The 24,115-nt window shown below is 50.4% G+C and overlaps 1 protein-coding gene across 4 annotated transcripts in view; it reads left to right on the top strand.

The window, feature by feature from the left end:
* LOC135920467 (inaD-like protein) overlaps positions 1-24,115 on the top strand; it is an 81,426-nt gene that overhangs the window by 3,888 nt on the left and 53,423 nt on the right. For 3 of the 4 annotated variants that reach the window (XM_065454718.2, XM_065454715.2, XM_065454716.2), the window contains exon 2: positions 19,721-19,916. In XM_065454718.2, coding sequence (XP_065310790.1) covers positions 19,856-19,916 — 61 coding nt within the window. In that variant the 5' untranslated portion in view covers positions 19,721-19,855. Of the gene's footprint in view, positions 1-17,552; positions 17,682-19,720; positions 19,917-24,115 lie in introns of those variants that run through there. The other variant, XM_065454717.1, reaches the window with a different exon arrangement.

The raw sequence follows: 24,115 nt of genomic DNA, 5'->3' as shown, positions 1-24,115 counted from the left end.
ATTATCTTTATCTTCTTTCTGCTTGTACCTGTCGGACTTTATAATTAAGTCCACCACAACACGCCCAACAAGAAATCATCACGTGGAATCCTTAACACCGTACATCGCTAGAGTCAATGTTTTTAAATACTCTTTCTTTCCGCGCACAATGACTCAATGGAAGTTACTCCCGGCTGATCTACTAACCAGTATTGATGCCGTTGACAAAATTACCTATTGAAAGTTGCAGAGTTATTGTTTTCTGTTCCTGCTATGTGTCATTGTTTATATATTCTTTACAGCAATGATTTTTTGCTGTGCTTTTTGCAGTTGTTACTGTCATTCTCTTCTTGTTTTGCCCCTCCTGCTAGGACCCATTTAGGGTCTGCAGTATGCTGTAAATAAATAAAAAATAAATAAAGTAACAGAAACACATCGCAACAAAATCGAAATTATATATTATTTCTTTGATATTTCGTTCTTTTCAAGCGTGGTTCCCTTTATGGTTGTATCTCACCTTTTACTGTGTATTTTCTGGTGCCAATGCCTTTTTTTCCCAACGATATGTAATTGCATATGATTTACTGACATAAGTAATTTTTTTTTCTTTTATTTCGTGTATTCGTATTAGGAAATGGTAAAAAAATTTAATTACTTTATTTTATGATCTAGACACGTGTACTTGTCTATCTTTGTCAGGTGACCACGTTTCACCGCCCAACAAATGTTATCGCAGGGCGCAGGACTCGCCCGCATGTATCGGAAGTTTCTGGAATGTTATCGATGGTTCCATTCGGAGTATGTAGCCGAACCTTGTGTAATCTGATTGAATGTATGCGCAACGCGAATAGTGTAGAACATTGTGGAAGACGCGCGGGTCCCAGCGATTGCTCTCGAACATTCGACGACTGATGTATAAAAGCCGACGCGCTTGACCCACTGATGAGATTTTCGACGATCGCCGGCTGTGTTCGCCGCTATATCGCTGTACTTTAAGTGTAGCCTGTTTTTCTGGGCACAGGTTCGCCCTGTAAAAGTTAGTTTTGTTTTTCACAGTATTGATATTGTGTTCTTTAACGTCACTACCACGTGACATCTGGTGGAGGTGCTCTGGGTTCATGTACCGGACGGTCCCACAAAGCCGTGACCCAAGCCCGAACGCGGAAGACAACACCAACGTCGCCAAGAACCAGCGAGGTAGCCGCAGGCTGCAAGGACTGCCCCCAGAGCACATACGTTTGCCTGAGACGACCAGGAAGATCATCGCCCAGTCAACCCCAATGGCAGCCCCAGCGTACCCCATCGTGCTGCAGCAGGCCAGGGAGCCTCTGACGTTCCGCGGTTCAACATTCGAGGACCCGGAAACCTGGCTTGAGACGTGTGAGAGGGTAGCTGCATTTAACATCTGGAACAGCGACGACAAACTTCGACATGTCTTTTTCGCATTGGAAGACGCCGCCAGGACGCGGTTCGAGAACTGGGAAGCCGCCTTAACGACGTGGGACCTGTTCCAAAGCGGCTTCCTGCAGGCATTCACAAGCGTCGTACGCCGAGAACGAGCCCAAGCACTACTAGAAACCCGTGTGCAGCTGCCTAATGAGACCACCGCAATCTTCACGGAGGAAATGAGCCGTCTATTCCGCCACGCCGACCCGGAAACGTCCGAGGAGAAGAAAGTCCGCCTACTCATGCATGGTGTGAAGGAGGAACTTTTCGCTGGAATGGTACGAAGCCCACCGAAGACCGTCGACGAATTTCTTCGCGAGGCCACTAGCATCGAGAAGACACTGGAAATGCGGAACCGGCAATTCAACCACCGCATGAACTCAACAAACTACGCCGGAATTCAGTCACTGGCCACCGACGACCTGCGCGAGACTATCCGAGCGGTCGTGCAGGAGGAGCTACAGAAGCTGTTCCTTTCATCACAGCCTCAAGTGGCTTCGATTGCCGACATCGTACGTGAGAAGCTCCAACGACAACTCCGAGTAGCCCCTGATTCACAGCAGCCTCAGCCGCAAGCGATGCCGTACGTCGCTGTAGCCCGCCGAAACGTTCCCTCTTGGCGCCCACGACAGGACCCAGTAACGACGCAGTTCCGTTGTTCACCACCACCTCTGCCACCAGCACGCCAACCCATCGTCTCACGCACGATTCCAAGGAAAACTGACGTTTGGCGAGCCCCCGACCACCATCCGCTTTGCTATTACTGCGGAGAAGCCGGGCACATCTACCGTCGATGCCCATACCGGGAGATGGGCCTCTGAGGATTCGCCGTTAACGCACCGCGACCACAACTTGGCGAACGACCTCGCGATATCGCCGACTACCTCGCTGCTACTCAGTGGAACCCTCGACGACCGTCTCGTTCGCGTTCACCAGGCCGCTACCTGTCGCCGCAACGACGACCATACACTGGCCAAGCCTGGCGCCGGTCTGCGAGCCCATATCCAGAAAACTAAAATCAGCAATCGATGGAGGTGCGGTTGCTCTTCGTCGAACTGACGAAGATCCTCCGCCGCGGACGAAGACGCCGAAGAGACTACCTCGACGACATAACAACGACACACCGCCGTCTCGACGAAGTCTGGAAGCAAGGAATACGCCGCTGAAAGACGACCTGACCACGCCACGTACCAGCCACAGGTCAACGCGACGCAGCCGTGATCCGACGCCAAGACCTAACTGTAACGCAAGACAAATAACCACCGACCTCGACGTGCTTCTTGACGGCCACACAGTAACCGCCATAGTAGACACAGGAGCCGATTACTCCGTCATAAGTGGACCGATTGCCGCTCAGTTGAAGAAAGTTAAGACTGCATGGGAAGGCCCCCACATTCGGACAGCTGGACACATAATACGCCGACTGGACTGGACACCTAATAACGCCGACTGGAATCTGCACGGCAAGAGTTACCGTTCATGACCGGATTTACCCAGCCACCTTCGTTATCCTCCAACAGTGTTCACGAGATGTCATTGTAGGTATGGACTTCCTGAACCAACACGGCGCAATCATCGACACCTGATGTCGAAGTCGATAACGCTGTCGGAAGATCAAGCGATACCGTCGGAGAACTCTCGTAGTCGTCACGCCTTGAGTCTGCTCAAAGATCAAGTGAGCATCCCGCCGCGCTCCAGCATTATTATTTCTGTCAGCACCGTAACACCCGCTGACGTAGAAGGCGTCATCGAGGATAACCAACGTCTACTACTCGACCGTGAAATTTGCATCGCAAGAGGGATCGCTCGACTGCATGGAGGAAAAACGAAAGTGTTGCTGACAAACTTTAGCCAAGAGTTCAAGCACATCAACAAGGGCACGACGATCCATACATCGAGGAAATTTTGGAAATCAGCAATGCGTTTGTCCTCTCGGATTCTGCCGCATCTACCCCGACGACCATAGTTCCCAACCCAGACTTCGACATAAATCCAAGTCTCCCCATGAGTAAGCAGCAACAGCTCAGAAGTCTTCTCCGACGATACAAAGGCTGCTTTTCGACGTCATCGAGGATTCGACAAACACCAGTCGCAAATCATCGCATAATAACCGAAGAGTGCCCTCGACCACTTTGACAGAGCCCTTACCGAGTTTCAACGCAAGAACGTGAAGCTATTAGGCAACAAGCAGACGAAGTGCTGCGCGACGGCATCATCCAGCCGTCGAAAAGCCCGTGGGCATCTCCTGTAGTCCTGGTGAAGAAAAAGGACGGAACCCTACGTTTCTGCGTCGATTACCGTCCACTTCACAAGATCACAAAGAAGGACGTACACCCTTTCCCACGGATAGACGACGCATTGGACCGGCTCTGCAACGCTAAATATTTCTCGTCGATGGATCTCAAGTCTGGCTACTGGCAAATAGAAATCGACGAGAGAGGTCGCGAAAAGACCGCCTTCATCACGCCAGACGGCCTCTACGAGTTCAAGGTCAGGCCATACGGACTGTGCTCGGCGCCTGCAACGTTCCAGCGCGTCATGGACACGGTGTTAGCAGGGTTGAAGTGGTAGACCTGTCTTGTTTATTTGGATGACGTCGTCGTCTTCGCCGAAAATTTCGACGATCACCTTAGGCGGCTTGCGACAGTATTAGAAGGCATCAAGTCATCAGGGCTCACTCTGAAGCCAGAAAAGTGCCGCTTCGTTTACGATGAGCTTCTGTTCCTAGGCCACGTCATCAGCAAATCTGGAGTACGCCCCGACCCGCAGAAGACAGCTGCCATCACAAAGTTCCCGCAGCCCATCGACAAGAAGGCAGTGCGTAGATTCCTTGGCATGTGTGCCTCCTACAGGCGCTTTGTTAGGGACTTTTCACGCATAGCTGAGCCGCTGACACACCTAACCAAATCTGATGTTGAGTGGGAAACGCCGCAGGCCGACGCATTTCAAGAACTCAAACGACGCATGCAGGCGCCGCCGGTACTTGCGCACTTCGACGAGGACGCCGATACCGAAATCCACACTGACGCCAGTAGCCTAGGCCTCGGTGCCGTCCTAGTCCAGGTGAAAGACGGACTTGAACAGGTGATATCTTATGCTAGCCGGTCGCTGTCAAAAGCGGAAGGCAATTATTCTACGACTGAAAACGAATGCCTCGCCATCATTTGGGCTACAGCAAAATTCCGCCCTTACCTATATGGCAGGTCATTCAAAGTCGTCAGCGACCATCACGCGTTGTGTTAGCTAGCTAATTTAAAGGACCCTTCAGGACGGCTGGCGCGGTGGAGCATCAGACTGGAAGAATATGACGTCACAGTAATCTACAAGTCCGGACGAAAACACTTTGACGCCGACTGCCTCTCATGCGCCCCCATCGATCCCCCGCCGCAAGACGACGAGGACGACGACGCCTTCCTCGGAATAATAAGCGCGGAAGACTTCACTAAACAACAACCAGCAGACCCGGAGCTAAAGGGCCACGTCGAGTATATGGCACGGAACACCGACGTTGTCCCTAGGGCATTTAAGCGTGGATTGTCTTCGTTCACGCTACAAAACAGCCTGCTCGTGAATAACTTCTCACCAGTCCGCGCCAACTACCCTCTTATTGTTCCGTCAGCGCTGCGTTCAGAAGTACTACACGCCCTACATGACAATCCGACCGTTGGGCACCTCGCATTCTCCCGGATGCTAGCGAGGATACAGGAAAGGTATTACTGGCCGCGTCTGAGAGCCGACGTCGCCCATTACGTCAAGGCTTGCTGAGACTGTCAGCGAATGAAGACACCACCGAAAAGGCCAGCAGGGTTACTACAGCCACTCGAACCTCCTCGCCGAGCATTTCAGCAGATCGGGATATATTTATTGGGACCGTTTCCGATGTCAACATACAAAAATAAGTGGATCGTCGTGACGACGGACTATCTCACCCGCTTCGCTGGAACTAAAGCTCCACTCAAAGGCAGCGCAGCTGAAGTGGCGAATTTTTTCGTCGAGGACATCCTGCTGCAGCATGGTGCCCCGGAAGTCATCACCGACATAGGAACGGCCTTTACAGCAGAGCTCACAGAAGCCATTCTGCAATATAGCCAGACAAGCCACAGGATGACAACTGCCTACCACCCGTAGACGAATAGTCTCACGGAGCGCCTGAACAAGACCGTCACCGACATGCTAGCAATGTACAGTCGCGGACAGAATAAAATGGACCACGGGATCTCCGAAAACGTTAAATTCCCGAGCAGCCTGTAGCAGTAACCAGTAAAACTGCCCACGACAACGTTGTTAGCATATTCTAGTCGAGGTCCAAAATGCAAATACCAGATTGCGTTGTGAGGTTGCGGAGATATTCAGCTTTTTCTTAGATTTCATGGTCCTAAATATTCTGTCCGCGACTGTACGTCGTGTTGAGCACAAGACATGGGACGCGGTCCTGCCGTACGTAACCTTTGCTTACAACACGGCGGTGCAAGAAACAACACAGATCACGCCGTTCAAGCTGGTTTACGGCGGGAACCCAACGACGACTCTCGAAGCCATGCTGCCGCACGGCACCGATGAAGACAATCTCGATGTCGCCACCTATCTCCAGAGCCCTGAAGAAGCCCGACAGCTCACTTGCCTATGGATCAAGAACCAGCAGCGTACCGACAGCCGATACTACAACCTCCGACGACGCTACGTCGAGTACCAGCCCGGCGAACGTGTTTGGGTTTGGACCCCGATACGCCGACGAGTACTGAGTGAGAAACTATTGCGACGCTATTTCGGACCCTACAAGATCATCCGACGTATTGGCGAGCTGGACTATGAGGTCGTGCCAGACGGCATTTCGCATTCACAGCCGCGCCGCGCACGATCTTCAGTGAAGTGGTCTACATGGTGCGTCTTAAGCCCTTTTACGCACGCTGACGAACTTCCTTATTTTGTTGTTTCTTTAATTGCTACGGGTGTTTTTGTTTATTACTTTCGTTTGTTCGCAGCATCGGGTCGGTGCTTTTTAAGAGGGGCTATTGACACGTGTACTTTATCTTTGTCGGGCAACCACGTTTCACCGCCCAACAAATGTTATCGCAGGGCGCAGGACGCGCCCGCCTGTGTCGGAAGTTTCCGGAATGTTATCGATGGTTCCATTCGCAGTATGTCACTGAACCTTGTGTAATCTGATTGCATGTACGTGCTACGCGAATAGTTTAGAACATTGTGGAAGACGCGCGGGTCCCAGCGATTACTCTGGAACATTCGACGACTGATGTATAAAAGCCGACGCGCTTGACCCGCTGATGAGAGAGAGCAAAACATCTTTATTAATAATATTTGAATGGCGAACGCAGTGTGGGAGGAACCCTCAGTCCAGGGTCCCTAAGATGATTCCGACGATGTTTCGAGCCCGTTGTATCACAGCTCGGAGGACCTCGGGAGGTCCGTCACGGCGGGCATCGTCCCACAGCTCTTTGTTGCTTAGTGGGTAAAGGAGAGTTGGCAAGGGAGGAAAGAGGTTTGCAGTGCACTCAATCGTGACGTGGAAGATTCTGGGCGAGCTGCCACAGCCAGGGCAACGATCTGCATAAGAGTGTGGGTAGAATTTATTGAGAGAGACAAAATTTGGAAAATTCATAGTAAAATATTTTTGCGCGCACCATTGACAAGGACACAGTGAAGGAGGACACGCGAGCGCTCGTGTGTCCCCCTTAACTGTGTCCTTGTCAATTGTGCGCGCAAAAATATTTTACTATGAATTCGTACCAACTCGCCCAACTATCAGTTCTGCTGCAGAAGATTTGGAAAAGTTGCGGTTTGTAACTGGCGTAATGCCACTGCTTCCTCCCGCGAGAAGGACGACGGTGATGCGGCGTGGGTGCGACGAATGCGTGTATAATGACGGAGTATGTCTTTGTAACGGAGCAAGGGATCCCCCCACTCTGAACTAGTCGCCTCACCACGCCGAGTCGCCCGGAGGGAAATTTCTCGGGCAACCGCATGTGCGCGTTCGTTACCCGCCAGCGAGGTATGACGAAGGGTCCAGAGTAATACCCGTGTCACACGGGCGTTTGGAAGGCCTTCCAACCGATAGTCAGTTGACTCAAAGGTCAAATTCGAGCTGCCACACGGGCCGTTTCGAAGGCCGTCGAGTCAATAGTCTATCGAGTCAACGGAGCACGTTACAACTCTATCGAAATCTCGACGGCCTTTGAGCAACGGAAGCGGAAACAGCGCGTACATGCCCTCTCGTTCACAGTGTGCTCGTACTCACGGTTAGAAAAAAAACATCAAACCAAAATGCTCTAAAAATACTATATATGAGTGTTATTAATTATTCGATAAAGTATTTTTGCCACTTGACATGTGCGAACACACACCAAAACGGCGGCCGCATCGAGCGGCGCAAGCGTTGCCGCAGTTTCGCTACTCAACAACTTGAAAACTAAACATATATGTATGGCGATGTATAAACAAATGTTTGTGTAGAAACAAACAAAAGAAATTATAGGGCTATTAAGAGGTTTTAATGTTGTTTAACTTTTCGTGTCTTGAAAACGAAAATAAAGATCCTCAGCGCCACACAATTTTGTGAGAAACGCCTGAACCACTCAACGGCCTTTCAAAAGTGCCGTGTAGCAGCGCGACAACTCCTTTGAGTCGATAGAGTTGTGGCGTTTCGAAGGCCGTCGACTGGAAGGCCTTCCAAATGTGCCCGTGTGACACAGGTATAAGTGGATGCGGGGAGGTGTGGTTGGTGTATTTTGCGGGATTTGTTTGAGAATTTGGTGCGCCGCTCTCGGGATGCCATGTCCTGATAGGAACGCCCGGCATGCCTGTTGCGAGTCCGTCAATATATACACTTCCTCAGGAACATGGATGGCGTATCGAATTGCAAGAGCAACACCGAGAATTTCTCCGTAAGCGGCATTTGTTCCGCGCATTGCAGCAGAGTCTCTCGGGCATTCGGTGCCATCCAAAACTACCGAGGTATAGCCCTCTTGAGTGCGTGATGTGTCCGTGTATAAAGTATGTGTTTCCGGGATGTTTGCAAGCATGCGGCCAATGTACCGTACACGGGCTTTGCGCCGCCCTTTGTCATGCTCGGGGTGCATATTACGTGGCAATGGATGAATATTTAGTGCTTGGCGTATCGCTGACGACAAGGTCGTTGGACGGGTTTCAGACTCAAGGGGTGGGACAGAGTATCCTAGCCGTGTGAGAAGATGGCGGCCAGTAGGAGTGAGTAGGAGGCGCTGGCGATGGCTGACCCAATGTGCCACTAGCAGCTCGCCTAGTGTGTTATGTGTCCCCAAGTTAAGGAGACGGTGTGTGGAAGTGTAGTTCGGGAGGCCATGGGCCAGCTTCGTCGCTTTGCGAATCATTGCGTCTATGCAAAGTTGTTCCGCTTGGGTCAACCGCTGAAATGGGAGATGGTATGTAAGGCGGCTGATCACGCATGCCTCCACCAAGCGCAGCAGGTCCTCTTCTCGAAGGCCCGAGCGCCTGTTGGAGACCCTCCGGATAATGGGAATTTGCTCAATCTGTCTGGATAGAAGGGAAACAGTGTAGTTTGACCTGCCATCCGCTTGGACGTGTAGGCCGAGGATACGAGCACGATTAACCTGCGGTATCGGTGTGCCATCCACGTGCACAGTGATAGGGGGAGTAGAGGAACGGCTCCGGGGGCGAATGATTATGAGCTCCGACTTTTCCGGAGCACATCTTAAGCCGCCTTTTCTCGCATACTCGGAAACTGTATCGACTGCTTGCTGCAGTCGGTCCTGGATGGCTCTATCGGAACCCCGTGTCGACCAGATAGTAATGTTGTCCGCATAAATAGCGTGGGCGACATCAGGGATCTGGTCGAGTAGCCGGGGGAGTCCTTCGAGCGCGATATTGAATAGAGTAGGGGAAAGAACTGAGCCCTGGGGTGTCCCACCCGCTGATGAGGTTTTCGACGATCGCCGACTGTGTTTGCCGCTGTCGTGTGCTTTAAGTGTAGCCTGTTTTTGTGGGCACAGGTTCGCCCAATAAAAGTTGGTTTTGTCTTTCACATTATTGCTAATGTGTTCTTTAAAAGGACACTAAAGGTTACTATTAAGTCAACGTGGACTGTTGAAATACCATCCCAGAAACCTCGAAACGCTTGTTTCGTGCCAAGGAGAGACTTATTTTAAGAAAAAATGCGTTCTGAAGCGTCCGCGTACCTCTAGCGCAGTTCAAATCACCCGCCCTCCGATCGAGGAGTACTGACATCATGGTCTCATAGTGACGTTGCGCCATCGGTGAGTAGAACGGCGTCCGCAGACGGCGCTACGGCTTTTCTGCGCAAAACGCAAACGCGCGGCCAGAAACAGAGCCAAGACAGAGCCGACAGCAGAGCAAAAGCGGGAGTATGGTGGCTAGCGAAAGGAGAAACGCGCGGCCATGAGGCTCTTGCATTGCCCAGGAGCGCTGCGAGAAAGGTGATAAAAAGCACCATCTGTACTAAAATGGGTCGTACCTAATCTATAGTAGCGATGCCAAGCTCGGTCGTCTGCTTCGGAAAGCACGTTTACAATATGGACCCGCCACTTTCGGTTGTGTTGTAGCACGGCCTGCTGCGTATATCGGGCGCCGAAGATTTTTTCAGGGGTGGCACGCTGCGTAAAGGCAAGAAATTATGCAGTGCCGAATACGTGTACGCCGTTCAAGAATTAGGCGGCGAAGTTTTAGCATGGTGTCAATCGAAAGTGAAGCGAGTCGCGTACGAAGTGGAACTGCAGGTAAGGTTTGCACGCTAGCTACTAGATTCAGGCGCACAAACGCGAGGAAATGCGTGCTATAAATGAATCCACAGCAGCGATAAGCAGACATCATGTGTACGGAATTGCTCGAGCACACGACAGTACGCGCCGCGATGTACGAACTGCTCGAGCGCACGATCGTACGCGCCGCGACGGCAGCGGTCTTCGGACATGCCGCCAAACGGCGGGCCTCCTGCAACCTTTGTTGACTGCATGCCGCTAAACTGATGCAATGGATATGAGCTCGCACGTAAGTGCGAATCGCGCTGTAGCGCGAGCTTGTGCGCTGCTCGCTTGATGTAGCTTTTAATGACAGCGCTCGAACATCGATGTGCTGCAATCAATACTGCCTTGCTGCGCTGCCTCAACGTGCTGGCTTGAGATCAAGGATGAGCGCATTTAACTCTCTTAACCTGTGCTGCTCGTAGTGGAGTGGTGAATTGTCATCGAATGAGCCAGACCATTTGTGCTCATTTGCACACACTTCGCCACTTCGCATCGGTCGAATTGTTAATTGTTGCTATGGCCGGGTCTCGAATCGTGAATTACCAGCCATGCCTGCTGCTATGTCGGTCTGCTGTCGGGACTGTAGGTGCAAAAGACCTAAATTTCGAACGCAGATAATCAAGCAAGCTTCAAGACAGGCGAAGCAATCAGCATGGCACGAAGTTTCGCTTACTCAGCGCGACGAACTGCAGCTATGCAGCGCGCTCGGCGCTCCACTTCGTGAGGCCTTGAAGGAAAACGGCAGAATCTGATGTTGGGATTCAGGCCTTCTTGTTCATGGCAGCCCACGACGCAGAAGTAATGACGGTGACGCCTTTTCGAGGCTGGGCTAGGTCTCTCCGGATCGGCATCACCGATTCCTTCTGCTCCCAGCATTACGTCCCACGGCACACGGAGAGTCCGTTTTCGTTAAACTATAGACTGCGGCGAGCTCGCAGCGTGGTCGGCGTGGTCTGTGAGAAGTGACGAGCCTTTTCGCACTCGCAACAGGGCATAAAAAAGTGCGAATCGACGCAAAACTCGGGCTAGAAACGCGCTTCGCCACAGCCAGGGCTCAATACGACCCAAGCTGGTACGATCCAGATGTCGTTTCCCGCACCGCCACGAGGCGCCGATACTATACCTCAAACTCCAGCGCAAGACGCCCATAAGCTGGTACATCATTCTATGACGCAAAGTTCGACGCTCGTAGCAATGGAACCTGACACCGACAGATTGGCTCGCGATGGTGGGCTCAGCGATTTGAGCACTGACGAGCGCGACCTGCTGCTGAGGGCTCGCGCTGCCGGCGTCGTTGCGTACTACGACGGCGGCCTCGACACCGGCTCTCCGGAGCGGGAAAGCAACGAGGGCTTCCCACGACATCACATGGACGTGGCATTCTCGCTGCTTGTTCCAAATGAAAGTTTCGCGAGCCAGCAGAACCCTCACAGCACGACGCGATAACCAAACTACTGAAACTCCAAAGCGTGCGCGGCGCAGAGTCGAGCGCGCAGAGTCGAGCGAAAACGAAACCTTTCGAACACCCATATTACTGAAGGGTAACGTCAAAATGTTATTTTTTCTTAGAATCGAATAGACGTAGACAAGTAGCATTTTTTTCCGTCTTATAATCGAATGAAATGATATTTTTAATACGAGTAGTTGAGTATTAGTAACACAAATTATGAGGAGTGCTTTCGTCATCGGGCTAGTACCGGAATGTCGCTGGAGGGTCTCAAATCGTGTCGTGCATTTACCTCAATTTCTCGGTTACTAAAGCTCTGTTCGCGATTATATTGACGCCTTAGACGTTCTAGAACATTGCTCTACCACTTTAACTTGAGTTTCTGGTAACCTTTAGTGTCCCTTTAACGTCACTACCTCGTGACAATATTAGGTATTATACTTTTTAGTTATTCTTGTTGTAGTCCCAACTGCCTTGTAAAGGGTTCATTGGCCTAGTCAAGCTATCCATAGCAGCTTTTAGCCAATGAACCTCTCCAGAATATTTTCTTTCTGGGAAATAAACTGATTTGATTTGACTAGGAGCTCACCTTTATCGACGAGCTTGGAAAGGCTGCTGGCGCAGGTGACGAGCCATAAATGGGTCATCTAATACTGGTCTGCTCCGAGAATGTCCTTGGTGTCCAGCACCGAGCGCAGGACATTACAAAAATCCGGGGCGCGGTATGGCCGACCAACGAAGTCCACGTATAGGCACACGGAGTTGAGAACGGTGTTTCCCGATTGCATACGAGGAAGGACAATCTTGTAATTACCGGTAACGGTAGGCGTTGCAACAGATCCTTGGCCTAGGGCCGATGCGCTGTTTCCAGCAGAGCACATTCTGAACACGGCCGTTTGAAGCAGCTTCATTCCCAGTGCAGTTGCGGCGCAGCTGTACTGGGTATGCGCTGCCTTTCAATGGACGCCTTTCATGCCAACGCTTTAGCGATGTTGTGCCATGAATGCACTGCGTATATGTGCCGCTCTTCATTGCACCTCTGACCAACTTGGATCCAGTGGCGTAGCAACAGGGGCGGCCGGGGGGCCGTGGGCCCCGGGTGCAAGGGGCCAGTGAGGGGGGGGGGGGGTTCATATACGTCTGAAGGCACCCCACTTTCCGCCGGCTACACCCGGAGAGGGGGGTGACAGACGACCTATGGGCCCCGGGTGCCAGACGACCTAGCTACGCCACTGCTTGGATCACTGAGTATGTGCCACTTAGCGTGCGGCAAACTAGGGAACAATACTCAGTCTTCGCAGGCACCGCTGCGCCACGCTTCTCGTATGGAAGGCCACGCGCGGACTTCTCGGCAGTTCCACTAGATGGCGCACGATTAACTAGAGGCACTATTAACGACAGTGCTCTTTAATTCCCCTCCTTCGCCGAACCCAACAAAACTACCTTCAGTGGACGACGTCACAAATCGCGTGATTCATTTTACAATCAAAAGCCAAAAAAAGGGGAAAAACAGCAGAGCACCCAAAGAGCTCAGAAAAGACAAACTGTCATGGTCTGCGCAGGAAATTCAATCCTGTGTCAGCCAAGGCTAGGGAAGTTTTATGATACATGCGTCACCGAAATAGTGAATTTGCTCGTCTTCAATTATTAGGTGAGTGACTTCACATTTGTTTCTGCCTACGATAACTGTTTCATCGAAAAGGGGTTCACACCCACAATCCTGGCAATGTAGCGCAAGAAAACCATCAGGTGGCGTTTTATTAGTCTTATTGCTATACTCTATTAGCCATTCTTTTTCTTTCCTTCTTTATCTTTTTTTTTATGTCTTAAAGACCGTGCCCTGCAAACTGCGGTGTCAATGAAGGTGATTGCTCGGCTAAGGACTTGGAAAACATAAGACAGGGCCCACTGAACGAGAACTGTACAGTCGACAAGGGTGGCGACGGTTCCTTTTTTTTTGGGGGGGGGGGGGGGGAGGTTTGATGGCAAACTCATTCACATGATCTGTGACGTCGTCCACTGAAGATAGTTTTGTTCAACACGGCGAAGTTACTAAAGATCATTGCTGTTGGTAGCGCCTGTGCGTCCAATGGGTCTTCTTTTGTCCTCGTGTTTCCCTGGTCTCAAGAACCTTTAGTCAAAGTGTACCAACAAGACCACATCACCACCCTTGTCGTCCACCACGGTTTCTCTTATATAGTGTCCATGTGTGTTGGTTTGGGACGAAACAAACCGCGCGTTGCATTCAAAAGTTTACATTGTTCTGCTTCGTGTTTCGTGCATGCTTGACAGCGGGAGAGCTATTACACTTCTGTAGACAAGCTCCAGAGACATGATTTGCTGAAGCTTCGATACGTTAGCTTTGTTTTCGTTGCTTTGCCGAATGAAGTTTGCTATATATTCATGTAATGAAGAAAGGGCGGGCGTGCATATCGTGTATACTGACGGGCTTTCTTTTGCGGCTTCCATAAAATCGCATTAACAATTGAAACACATCTTGACAGTAAAGGTTACATTTACCTGCACCGTCAACGTTGTCTTGCACTAAGGCTGCTTCTAAGAGGTCGCAACCAAATAAAGTCGTTCCTCTCATCTTCGCTTCCGCTCATTCTCGTTGTCACCACGTACCTCACGCACTTCGTTTGATTAATTGATTGATTCTTTATTGGTTTATCACATATACATGTGATGGGAGGCGAAGGGAAAAGCCATTCAAGGATGGCTTGAGGGAGTCCTTCGCCCCCATACTGGCAAAGACAACAGCAGAGGCACACACGTTTTGTTCACATGGTTGTACACTTTAACAAAACCATCATATTAAGCACAACGTTGTCATAAACTTTGACAAAACCATAAAATTAAACACATTAGTTACTGTCCTACGTAGGGCATCATGCGTTAATATACGTAACTTCACCTCAGCATCGAATGATGCTCAGGTGATGCTTTTCCTTCCTTCATGCACGGCCTACGCAAGGTAGTTACTGCTACTCGGATCGTTCAGACAACGCAGGGAGCTTAGTCAGCGCTAAAAGAAAATACCCGGAGCCAGCTGACTAACGTCTGCGGTTGCGAAGATGCCAGTGACCATCTCTTACTCCAGTGTCCCTGTTCCTCGTTGCATTGGGGCGCTTACACATCCGATTGCTGACTGTGGAGGCCATACCCAAACATCGACTTTGCCGCTCATCAGCTCACCAGGTGTATGAAGCACTACTATGTTTTATGAGCTCGACAGGTTTGTGCGAGTGACTTCGACTTTGCGGTTTCTTCTTCACACACGTGCTCGCGCTTTCGTCTCGTTTTCTCTCACATTTTTCTATTCTGCCCTTCTTTGTGTGTAAAGTATATCAAAGTGGGTGTTATTATGATCAGGCGTGCCTGCCTTTGCTTGTTTTGTATTATTTTTGTTTTATCTCTACACCACTCACACGAATGTGTTTCTCTCTTTGTTACGTGTCTCGGTATTTTCGAAGTTCGTGGTTGAAACTCACGGGCTCGCGCCCAGTGTGCAATTAGAAGGCGTGTCTAATGTGACACCGAAACTTCCTGGAGAGAACGCACGATCTGGTAAAGTCACGGCAGTCTTCAGACTTTGTGGAAGGTGTCCGTCTTACGGAAGACACGTAGTCAGTCATGTGCAGCGGTATACGCCCCGCGGCGAGGTGGAGCTCTGGCAATCGCATGCATGACGATATTCTAGAGCTGTAGTTTTGGCGCATGTAAATGAGGCCAGATTAGTTAGTATAACCAGAAATCAGCCTTCCGCTATTAGGGCACCTCGTATACAGCCCGTATATACCATATCACGGTGCACGCTTTCTCAAAAGACAAGAAGCTGCTATAAGCGTTGCCAAGTCGTGCCTGCGTTGTGTTGGGCCCATGGAACTCTTGACGCCATAAAACTCTGAAGAGCAAGGCAAGCACGAGTTTAGTTCCTTCTCAAGTAGGCACCTTTAGACCCATGCAGACGCTCAAAAGAAGGCCAACAAGAAGTCCAAAAGTCATCTGCGGCGTTTCTTTTGACAAATGCCGCACGCAGATTCTATTCGTCGTCGCCAGTTTGCAATCTCTTTTCTTTTCTGTTTCTGGCTGAGGTCGTCGCCACGTGCACTGGAGGAAGCGTGCTCGACGTAATAATACACGCGTTGCGCCTGTGTATGCGCACGGTCGCGCTGCGCGATCGAAGACGGCTTAGCGGCAGCCACTGTAGTCTTAGCAGCCCGAAACCTTCCCGATGCCTTCGAACGACCCTCTTGTCCGGCTTCCTCCGAGACGCTATAAGGGCTCGCATATAGAGTCGCCGCAGAAGGCACGCACCTGTCGATGTCGCCGGCGGTGGTCTTTCCTACGTTGACCCAGACGTGCGGTCGGGCGCCGCGCAGAATGGTCGGTGCAGTTTCCGCTCATACTATTCGGTAACCCGATTACGTGCGCAAACTTCGCGACCAATTATCCTTTTCCAGGTCAGTTGTACTCTTACATGGTTGTATATTCCGATTCATAATATTGTTCTTAATTATTCCTATCACGCTGCCGATTGTCACGTAAAATTGACATATCGCACTGAATATCTTCACTTCCGTTTGGTTGAACGATCCAGACTGTAGCTGTTTCTACCACTCTATAAAGAAGTGAGCGTAGAGCTATAGTGAGAATAAGTTAGCCATAGCAAATCCAACAGCCAAACTCTACTCAATTGTGCACCGTTCACGAAGGATAATTATTGTACAGTCGCTGGGAATTATTGGAAACTGTACAATCTCACGGTAATGCTATTCAACCCGTGAAATTTGCTCTAGAATACAATGTCTAGCCCAGCAGCTTAAGTTGCACGTTTTTTTCATACAGTTTCTCCTTCGATCTTGCCACTGTATTTAATACTTCCTGGATAAACACTGAAACAATAAAGATAAACCTGAGCTGCCGACGTTTAGATCTTCATTTTAATAAACCTGAAATAATAACGTTTAGCAGTAACCTTGAGCGCCTAGGTTGCTACTCACTTAAAGAACCGAAGGAAACACGCGCAGTCACGTTCTTTACGCTGAAAATGTGTGCAGCATGGACCTGTTCCACACACTCAAGTGGATCATGTTGGTGATGATGTCGACGCTCTATTTTCTTTGGATTCTGCAATTCCTGAGCCCTTCTTTTTACGAGCGCTACAAGAGATTCTATTGATATTCGTAAGTACGTAGTCCTCTCCCTGTTGTTGTAGTTGCTATCATTTTGCTCTCGAACCAAAACTTTCATCACCAGGAAATGACTTCATATCATACCGTCTCTCTCTCTCTCGTTCTGTCTTTTGTTATCAATAACCTCATTAAAAGAATTGCAATCTTACTAAAGGTCCGTGTTGTAGTGCACGTTGATTCTGTCCTTGCACGGCACATTCTTTTAAACAACCGACGTATATGCACGCTGTCACTGTATCAGCTAACTCAGGCGAAGACGCTAATGTGAACATGGGGCCAAGGCTGTGCACCGCATTCTGGCGCCCCTGCATACGCATTGTGCTGTGTGCGTGCCCCACCGACGTACAATGTACGCTCGAGTTTGGCTAGTGGGTGGCAGCATGCTTGCGCTCTGGCCACCCCGCGCCTATAGCCAGGCGCGAAAAATCCGCGCCACTCCTCGCCTGTGATCGGCTCTCTATACTGGACCGTTTCTTTGAACGACTTGCTCGCTATAGGGAGTCGCTCCAGAGCTTTGCTCACTCCGCGGACCTGTATTAAAGAACACGGAGTGGGCAAAGCTCGTAAATTGCTCGCCGCCGGGGAACGCCCGCCGGCTGCTCCCTCGCGCATTATCGCCACCGTTGCGCGAGGTTCACCGAAAACACGCTATCTTATCGTCCGCCGCGAAGAATTCCCCCTGCCGGCAAGGTAGTTCTCTACACAGCGCCGCAGCGTTGCAGCGACGACGACTGCCCGGGCCGTGCGCGCGATCGCTGCGCCGGGACTTGGCAGGTCGGCGGTGCACGGCTATCACAGCGGCGCAGCCAGCGGCGGCGGACGCGCGCCGATGCTCGGGTATGTCATTGTCTCCTCTGCCGTCGCTTGCAGGCAGCATTGTTCACCCGCGGCCGGCATTTGCGCGGGGTCTCCTCGTGCCTGCCTCGTCCGAGCTTCTTCGCACGCTTAGCAGTACCGCTGGGAGCGGGGCACACTCATTCCGCTCACCTCTTGGCCCCTGTCCGTCGCGAATTTTATTCGCACTTTGACATGTCGCGACATCAAGATGAAGCTACGAGATCCGTATCTTCATGCCGACCAAAAAAGAAAAAGATTTTTTTTTGCGAACACGAATATCTAAATGTCGGCAGCGCGCAGTGCAGCGCTCTGCCGTTCGATAGCATAATTCCTCAGCCCAAGCTTAACTGGCGAGCGTGTGTGTCATGCAGGCTTGCTGACCTCAGCAGTCAGGCCTTGCGTAACTGTCACAATTTGAGGCCATTCAGCAGCTGGTTCAGGATTCCCTGCGGTTCGTGCTTCGCGCCGTAGACCTCGTGTTGCGCGCGCGTGCCTAGAGCCGCGGGCAGACGTACAGACAAGAGCGAAGCCTGCGCGAGGGACTGAACAAATTTACCATTTGTTTGCTATCACTTCGCGAGCACGTGCTTCCTCAGCAAATGAGAAAAAAGAAAGGAAGCTTCTGGGCTTACCGTGTAAACTATGCGCACATGTGTGTAAAGGTTACGAGGGAAAAGAAACGGAAAACGCCTCCGTATACCAGCTGCTCGTGCATTTCCTATATCGGTTGCTATTGCTTCGTTGTTTCTCCACCCATAACATTCTTTCAAATGGCAAAGCCTTCGCGTTCACTTGGTATTAAAATGTAATAGAGCTTTCACACCAACACATATTTGTCGTCGCTTTATTGAACAATTTATGTGCAGAAGTAGCGGGAAACGATAAAATTTCTGCCGGAAGTGTGCGCGTGCATTTTACGCATTCGTACGATCGTGATTTGATGAGCACTCCCGCGTCTTAAATGACATGATCACAGGCGCTACCGATTGTTTGCAAGTTGTTGTATTCAGGGCGCTATCAGTGAGCGGGGACAATATTATAGTCTGATGTCTGGCAGGCTATCGCAAAACACTATCACTTGTTTCTAGCGCGCAGACTGTAATGCGATCGTAAGGGCCATCCTGCCCTACTTCCTTTCATGTTGTGTGTTTGTTTTGAACAGCCTACTCTTTGTGATCATGTTCTGTGCTATTGGCGACTGTTGTAGCAGGCAGCTAGTGGCGAAAAAAATGTATAAGTTGATTTTTTCTTTCTTTTTTTTACCGTTTATCTGGTTCATGTGATTGGCTTTCCATGTTTTAACTTCACTACGAGATCGGAGTGTCTTGTTTTTGTCAATAAACTGCCGTTTTTCTAAAAATATTGTCTAAAATTTGTGCAGTTCATGTATGGTCGTAGAGATAAGTCCGTAAGTTAATCTGAGCTTATCTCGGGTGTTTAATTGCATAAAATCGTCGAATCGTGTTCGCAGCGATCTGCATGAGGTGATCTATGAGGAGCTTGAAATGATCACTGCTTATTTATCGTGGTGATTCATCAGCGACCATTGCTCAAGTATCCGCCTGTATGTTCAAATCTCTCTCGCCAAATCGCAAATGCCGTAGAACACATTCACGCCAAAAGCAGCCCGTGTGACTTCCCCCGAAACAAATGCTGAATTTAAGGTTCTCTGTATAGAGGCCACCTTTTGATGGAGTGTCTTGGCGTCCGCATTTTCCAAAGTAACTCCAGGAAACCCTCACCAGGAGCCCAGGTGCTTTTCACTCGCGGCTTTGAGAGACCCTGCAAGGTCCCTTTGGTGACTGTATGTTCTCAGGCTGGCCTGTGACGATGTAGTAAAGGACATGTCCAGGGCGTTACACCCCAAAACACCGCTGCCAGCGGGTACACATATTGCGCGTTAGCCTCACCGGGATCACGGTGTAAATACGCGTATATCACTTAGCCCGAGGTGTCTTGGCCGAGGAGAGGCGAAAGTTCCGCGCTCGAGGTAATGTTCCCTCTGCCGGCATCGCCTTCCTTTCTTTCTTGCATGTCAGCTTCGATGCGATTTCACTCGCGGCGCGAGAGGTGGCGGAGGAGGCAGTCGGGCAGCAGCGCGAGCCCGGGGCGAGCGTAATATCGGTGGTCCGGAAGGAAATCCGACGAGCCGTCTTCGGTGCCCGACAGCGACAATGGCCGACGTGCGTCATCCGCAGCCGGTCACTCTGCCCGATCAAGTCGCCAACGACAAGTGTAAGTTTCCCCCTCGTGTGGCTTGACTCACTGTTATTTTTTCTCCCTTTTGACACATTGCACGGCACAATTTTTTTTAAAAAGAAACGATGGTATTCGGGAGTGGAGGAGGGGGGGGGGCGCATATGTCACGCGCATTATATAATGCTCGTACGACGCTGGTCGTTACTTGTTTTTCACGCACAAGCCCGACATGTTTGACGCAGTAGGCAGATTGCAGTTTTCTGCTGTCCCACATTTCTTGCGCAACAATATGCACCTGCCTTAGGGAAGTTGCTTTGTACACGCGCTGTACGTCTTCGAAGACCGTACTGAGTAGCGTACTGTTGTCCATCTGCGCGTGCTCAGCACGCCGTGCGAACCACGAGCAGACGACGGCCGCCATCACCTGCGCATGCACGACCCAGGCAAACTGGTGATACTGCGGACGTTCGATTGTCGGGCTTGAGCTTGCTGTATGTGTTTCCAGTTTTATGCTGCTCTGCCTCAGTTTCCTTGCGGCACTGCGAAACTCGTCTTCCTCATTTCGGTCTGCGCGCCTTATTCTCGCGAATGTTACGATGGGCAAGGCAACTTGCTCCTTCCTTGCTGTTTTCTTTCTTTGCACACTATCTACAACTAAGGCTGTCGTGGGCTCTTACTGTTGGACACGGCTGTCCTAAGGTGTTATGCAGCATCACCCAAAATATATACGCTTATATTTATGCATTCAAAATGTGGTTCCAACGATTTGGTGCAAAATAAAGAAAAAGAAAGTAGATTTAACTCAACTAACGTTTAGCGCGACGCCCGGCATTCGTCTCTCTCACACACACACGCACACACACACAGACGCAGGCACGCGCGAGAAGATGCGGAAATGTCGGAGTGTGTCTCCAGCTAACGTTGGCCAATTTTGCATACAAAAGACCTGATTAATCGGAGAATAACTAAACAAGTCTTGGAACAAGAAGAGGGGAACCTAGGGGCTCGATTTTCGTTGATCGCAATCATATGTAGCCATTAGATAATACACAAAACATATTATTTATCTGTAGTTCTTAATTGAAGCGTAGAAATGTTAAGCTAGAGGGAGATTGGGCGAAGAAACAACTCGCCACGAGTGGGACCCGAACCCACAACCTCATTATTACGCTTGGATTGCACTATAGAAGTTGCGCTAGCGGATTCGAACAATTAAATTAAATTAATTAGAATGTTTAAAAAAAAGCTCGAGTACACCCAATCACTTCTTATGAGCTGTGAATGCGAAAGCATTGATGTCCAATTGAACGCCGCTGAGCGACCCTTCGAGTCATGAACAACTCGCGGTCAAGCGAGCGCGTTGAGACGGTTGGTCAACGGCTCCTAGATAGCGCAAGGCCGGTGCGCTTCGATCCGTGACGTCATGTTACCTGGCCCGACCGCCATAGAAGCTAATGGGGACGTTCCCGAGTAAGCCGCGGTGATTTTGACGGCGCCGCTTTCGCCACGCCGAGCTCGGCAAAGGTAATTTCGGTCAAGCACCATGCTGACATTGAGTGCACAGGCCTGCTACCTAGGAGGCGCTGGTTCAGCCCAGTGGGTGAGACACTCGGCTTCTGAGCGTGGGCTCATGGGTTCGAAACTCACTACCGCCAGTGTTTTTCATTTCGAAGTTATTCTGTTTTTTCATCGATTAATTTCGTTATAGCGATTACCGAAGCGAAATTAGAACCCAGGCGAGAGCTTGGGCGGCCAAGGAACGTGCAGATATCAAAGGCTTCCGCGAGCGAGGGTGACTTGGCGCAACGCCTCCTAGGCTGGCGACGCGGCGATGCCCTCTCCCCTCATGCAACACTTGGCACGCCATCGCGGCAGCATGTGTTCCCTTTCGCCCGTTTTGCTCCGTCGAGGCGCGCACATGACGCGGCGTTGCAGCCAATGGGAATTTAGGCGCCGTTTCGCTCCATGGGCCATTTGATGCTGTGGCATCAACAAGTTGTTAATATTGGAATTAATGACCTGACGTTTTACAGCGAAGCTGTATATGCCTAGCCGATTCGTCCGTCCTACCGTCTGTCGGTCGCCTGTACGCCGAAAGCTCCTACGGTGCACCGTATGCGCATGCGCGGAAAAAAGAGAGAAAAAGAGGCGGACGATTAGTCTACACCACCTAGATAGCACGAGGCCTCTTTACTCCGATCCATGACGTCATGCCACCTGGCCCAAAATTTCTATTGACAAGACTAACGTGATGAAAGCGTTGACGTAAAAATCGCTGCTGCCTACTCAGGAGTATCCCCCTTAGATTCTATGGCAGTCGGGCCAGGTAACATGACGTCATGGATCGGAGTGAAAAGGCCTTGTGCTATCTAGGTGGTGTTGGATTAGCTGCGCCAGTACTGAGGTCGTTACTCACCGTCGCAGCATAGCGCGCGTGCAACAATTTCTCTCCGGCTCCGAAATGGGTAGGCCACACGTCATAGGTACTTCTTAGGAGCAGGCAGCTTACGATCAGCAACGCCACGACCAGAATTGGGAACGAGCTCGTCCACGCCGTGCCGATGCTGCAGCCAGGGCATAAGAACAGGCTCGTGCAGCCGAGCGCAAGCAGCAACTGCGTACCGAGGATCGTGCAGCCTACCAAGCCGTCGTTTAATGAACCGTCGGAATTAACCCAGTGATAAACACGGGGGCCGCACGTTTCAGCTTCGCTGGTTAACTATCTGTACGGTGTGCTTGGGTGTGATATTTTTAATATTCGAATTAATGACCTGACGTATGAAAGGTTGTTATTGCGTGCTAAAGCACATCATTCAGTCATTTTTAGCGCGTTGTGTCCAGCGTAATTATTTTTTTTCGGCATCTTACTCGTAGAGTTCTCGAAATACGAAGAATTCCGCGTAGTTGATTGCTAACTAGCCCACGTGCCGTGACGAAGCGGTTCCTAAGTTATTTGAAATAACTCGATCCGCCCATTGTCTGAATCGGAAACCACTAAAAACATAATTACGTAACCTAATAAAGAGTTCTCGACACAAGATTACTAGGGGGAACCCTGGCGCTGTGGTTCTCCAGCTACTATTAGAAAGATGGTTAGTGCTTGGATTAGTCCAATCTTCCAGTTTGTGGATTCAAACTTTCTTGTCACATCATTTATTACGCTTTATATTTCAAAATTTCCAAGCGCTTATAGTTTTCTAAACAAAGCAAGGTAATTAGTCTATGCGCACATACGTGATTATTTCCAATTGTTGCATTTATAACTGAATACTTTGTTGAAATCAGTCAATTCGCAAAATCACAGAAGGCGTTTGAAGCCAGAAGTTTCGGCAAATCCAGGTACTGCCCATAATTTCTATAGCTTGCTGAAAACCAAAGGTGTGCACGGGTACGGGCCGGCCCGAAGACCCGTGTACGGCCTCGGCAGCTCGGTGAACTTAGTACAGGGCCCGGGCGGGTCTCAGGTCGATAGGCATATCTCATCGGTCGGGCAGGGCCGCAGGCGCGTAGCCTGGATCTTTCTTCGAAGGGGGGGGGGGCTAAGCTTTCATTATTTTCTGTTAAGTTTCCAATGCTTGCTGCATAATACATCTATTACCTTAAGCAGGCTGTTGGTCTGCCTGAAGGCGTGTACCATCGTGTAGTTGTCTGGGGCAGGCGTTCGAAGGATGTGCGCCTTTGAGGCGACGTATCAGGCATACAAAGGAGCAGGGCACCTGCCGGAAAAATTTGAGGGTATACGAGGGCTAAGCCTGGTCCGGCACCTGTTCAGTGCCGCGCAATGCGGGTTGGTCGAGTTTCAGTACAGAAATGAAGAGACAGCTGGCGAAGCAGCAATGCCGATGGCATCGCGAAGGCGCCAGCAAGTGGCATGACATGTAAACCGACGCCGTATGTGACTTGTGGACGCTGCTTGCAACATCAGGTACGAGGTGAACAGCAAATGTAAGCTACGCAGCACGCCTGCCCCACATACGGCGTAGTCTGCTATACCACATCGCTTACCCTCAGCGGCCCGATTACGTGCCTGTTTTGTAGAACGATACTTCACATCCAATAGTTGTCATAGCTACTGTACCTCTGTCCTAAGTCTACGGTGTCGACGATTACGATGGTGAAAACTAAATAAATATTTCACCGACGATTACGATACTCTCTAATGCGGAATTTGAGCGCAGCTCTATACGTGTTTTCATTCAGCGATATATTGGCTGGCACGGACACTCTATCCCTTG

This window comes from Dermacentor albipictus, chromosome 1, assembly GCF_038994185.2.
Source record: "Dermacentor albipictus isolate Rhodes 1998 colony chromosome 1, USDA_Dalb.pri_finalv2, whole genome shotgun sequence".
Classification (NCBI taxonomy): domain Eukaryota; kingdom Metazoa; phylum Arthropoda; class Arachnida; order Ixodida; family Ixodidae; genus Dermacentor; species Dermacentor albipictus.
This window is presented reverse-complemented; position numbering and strand designations above follow the sequence as displayed.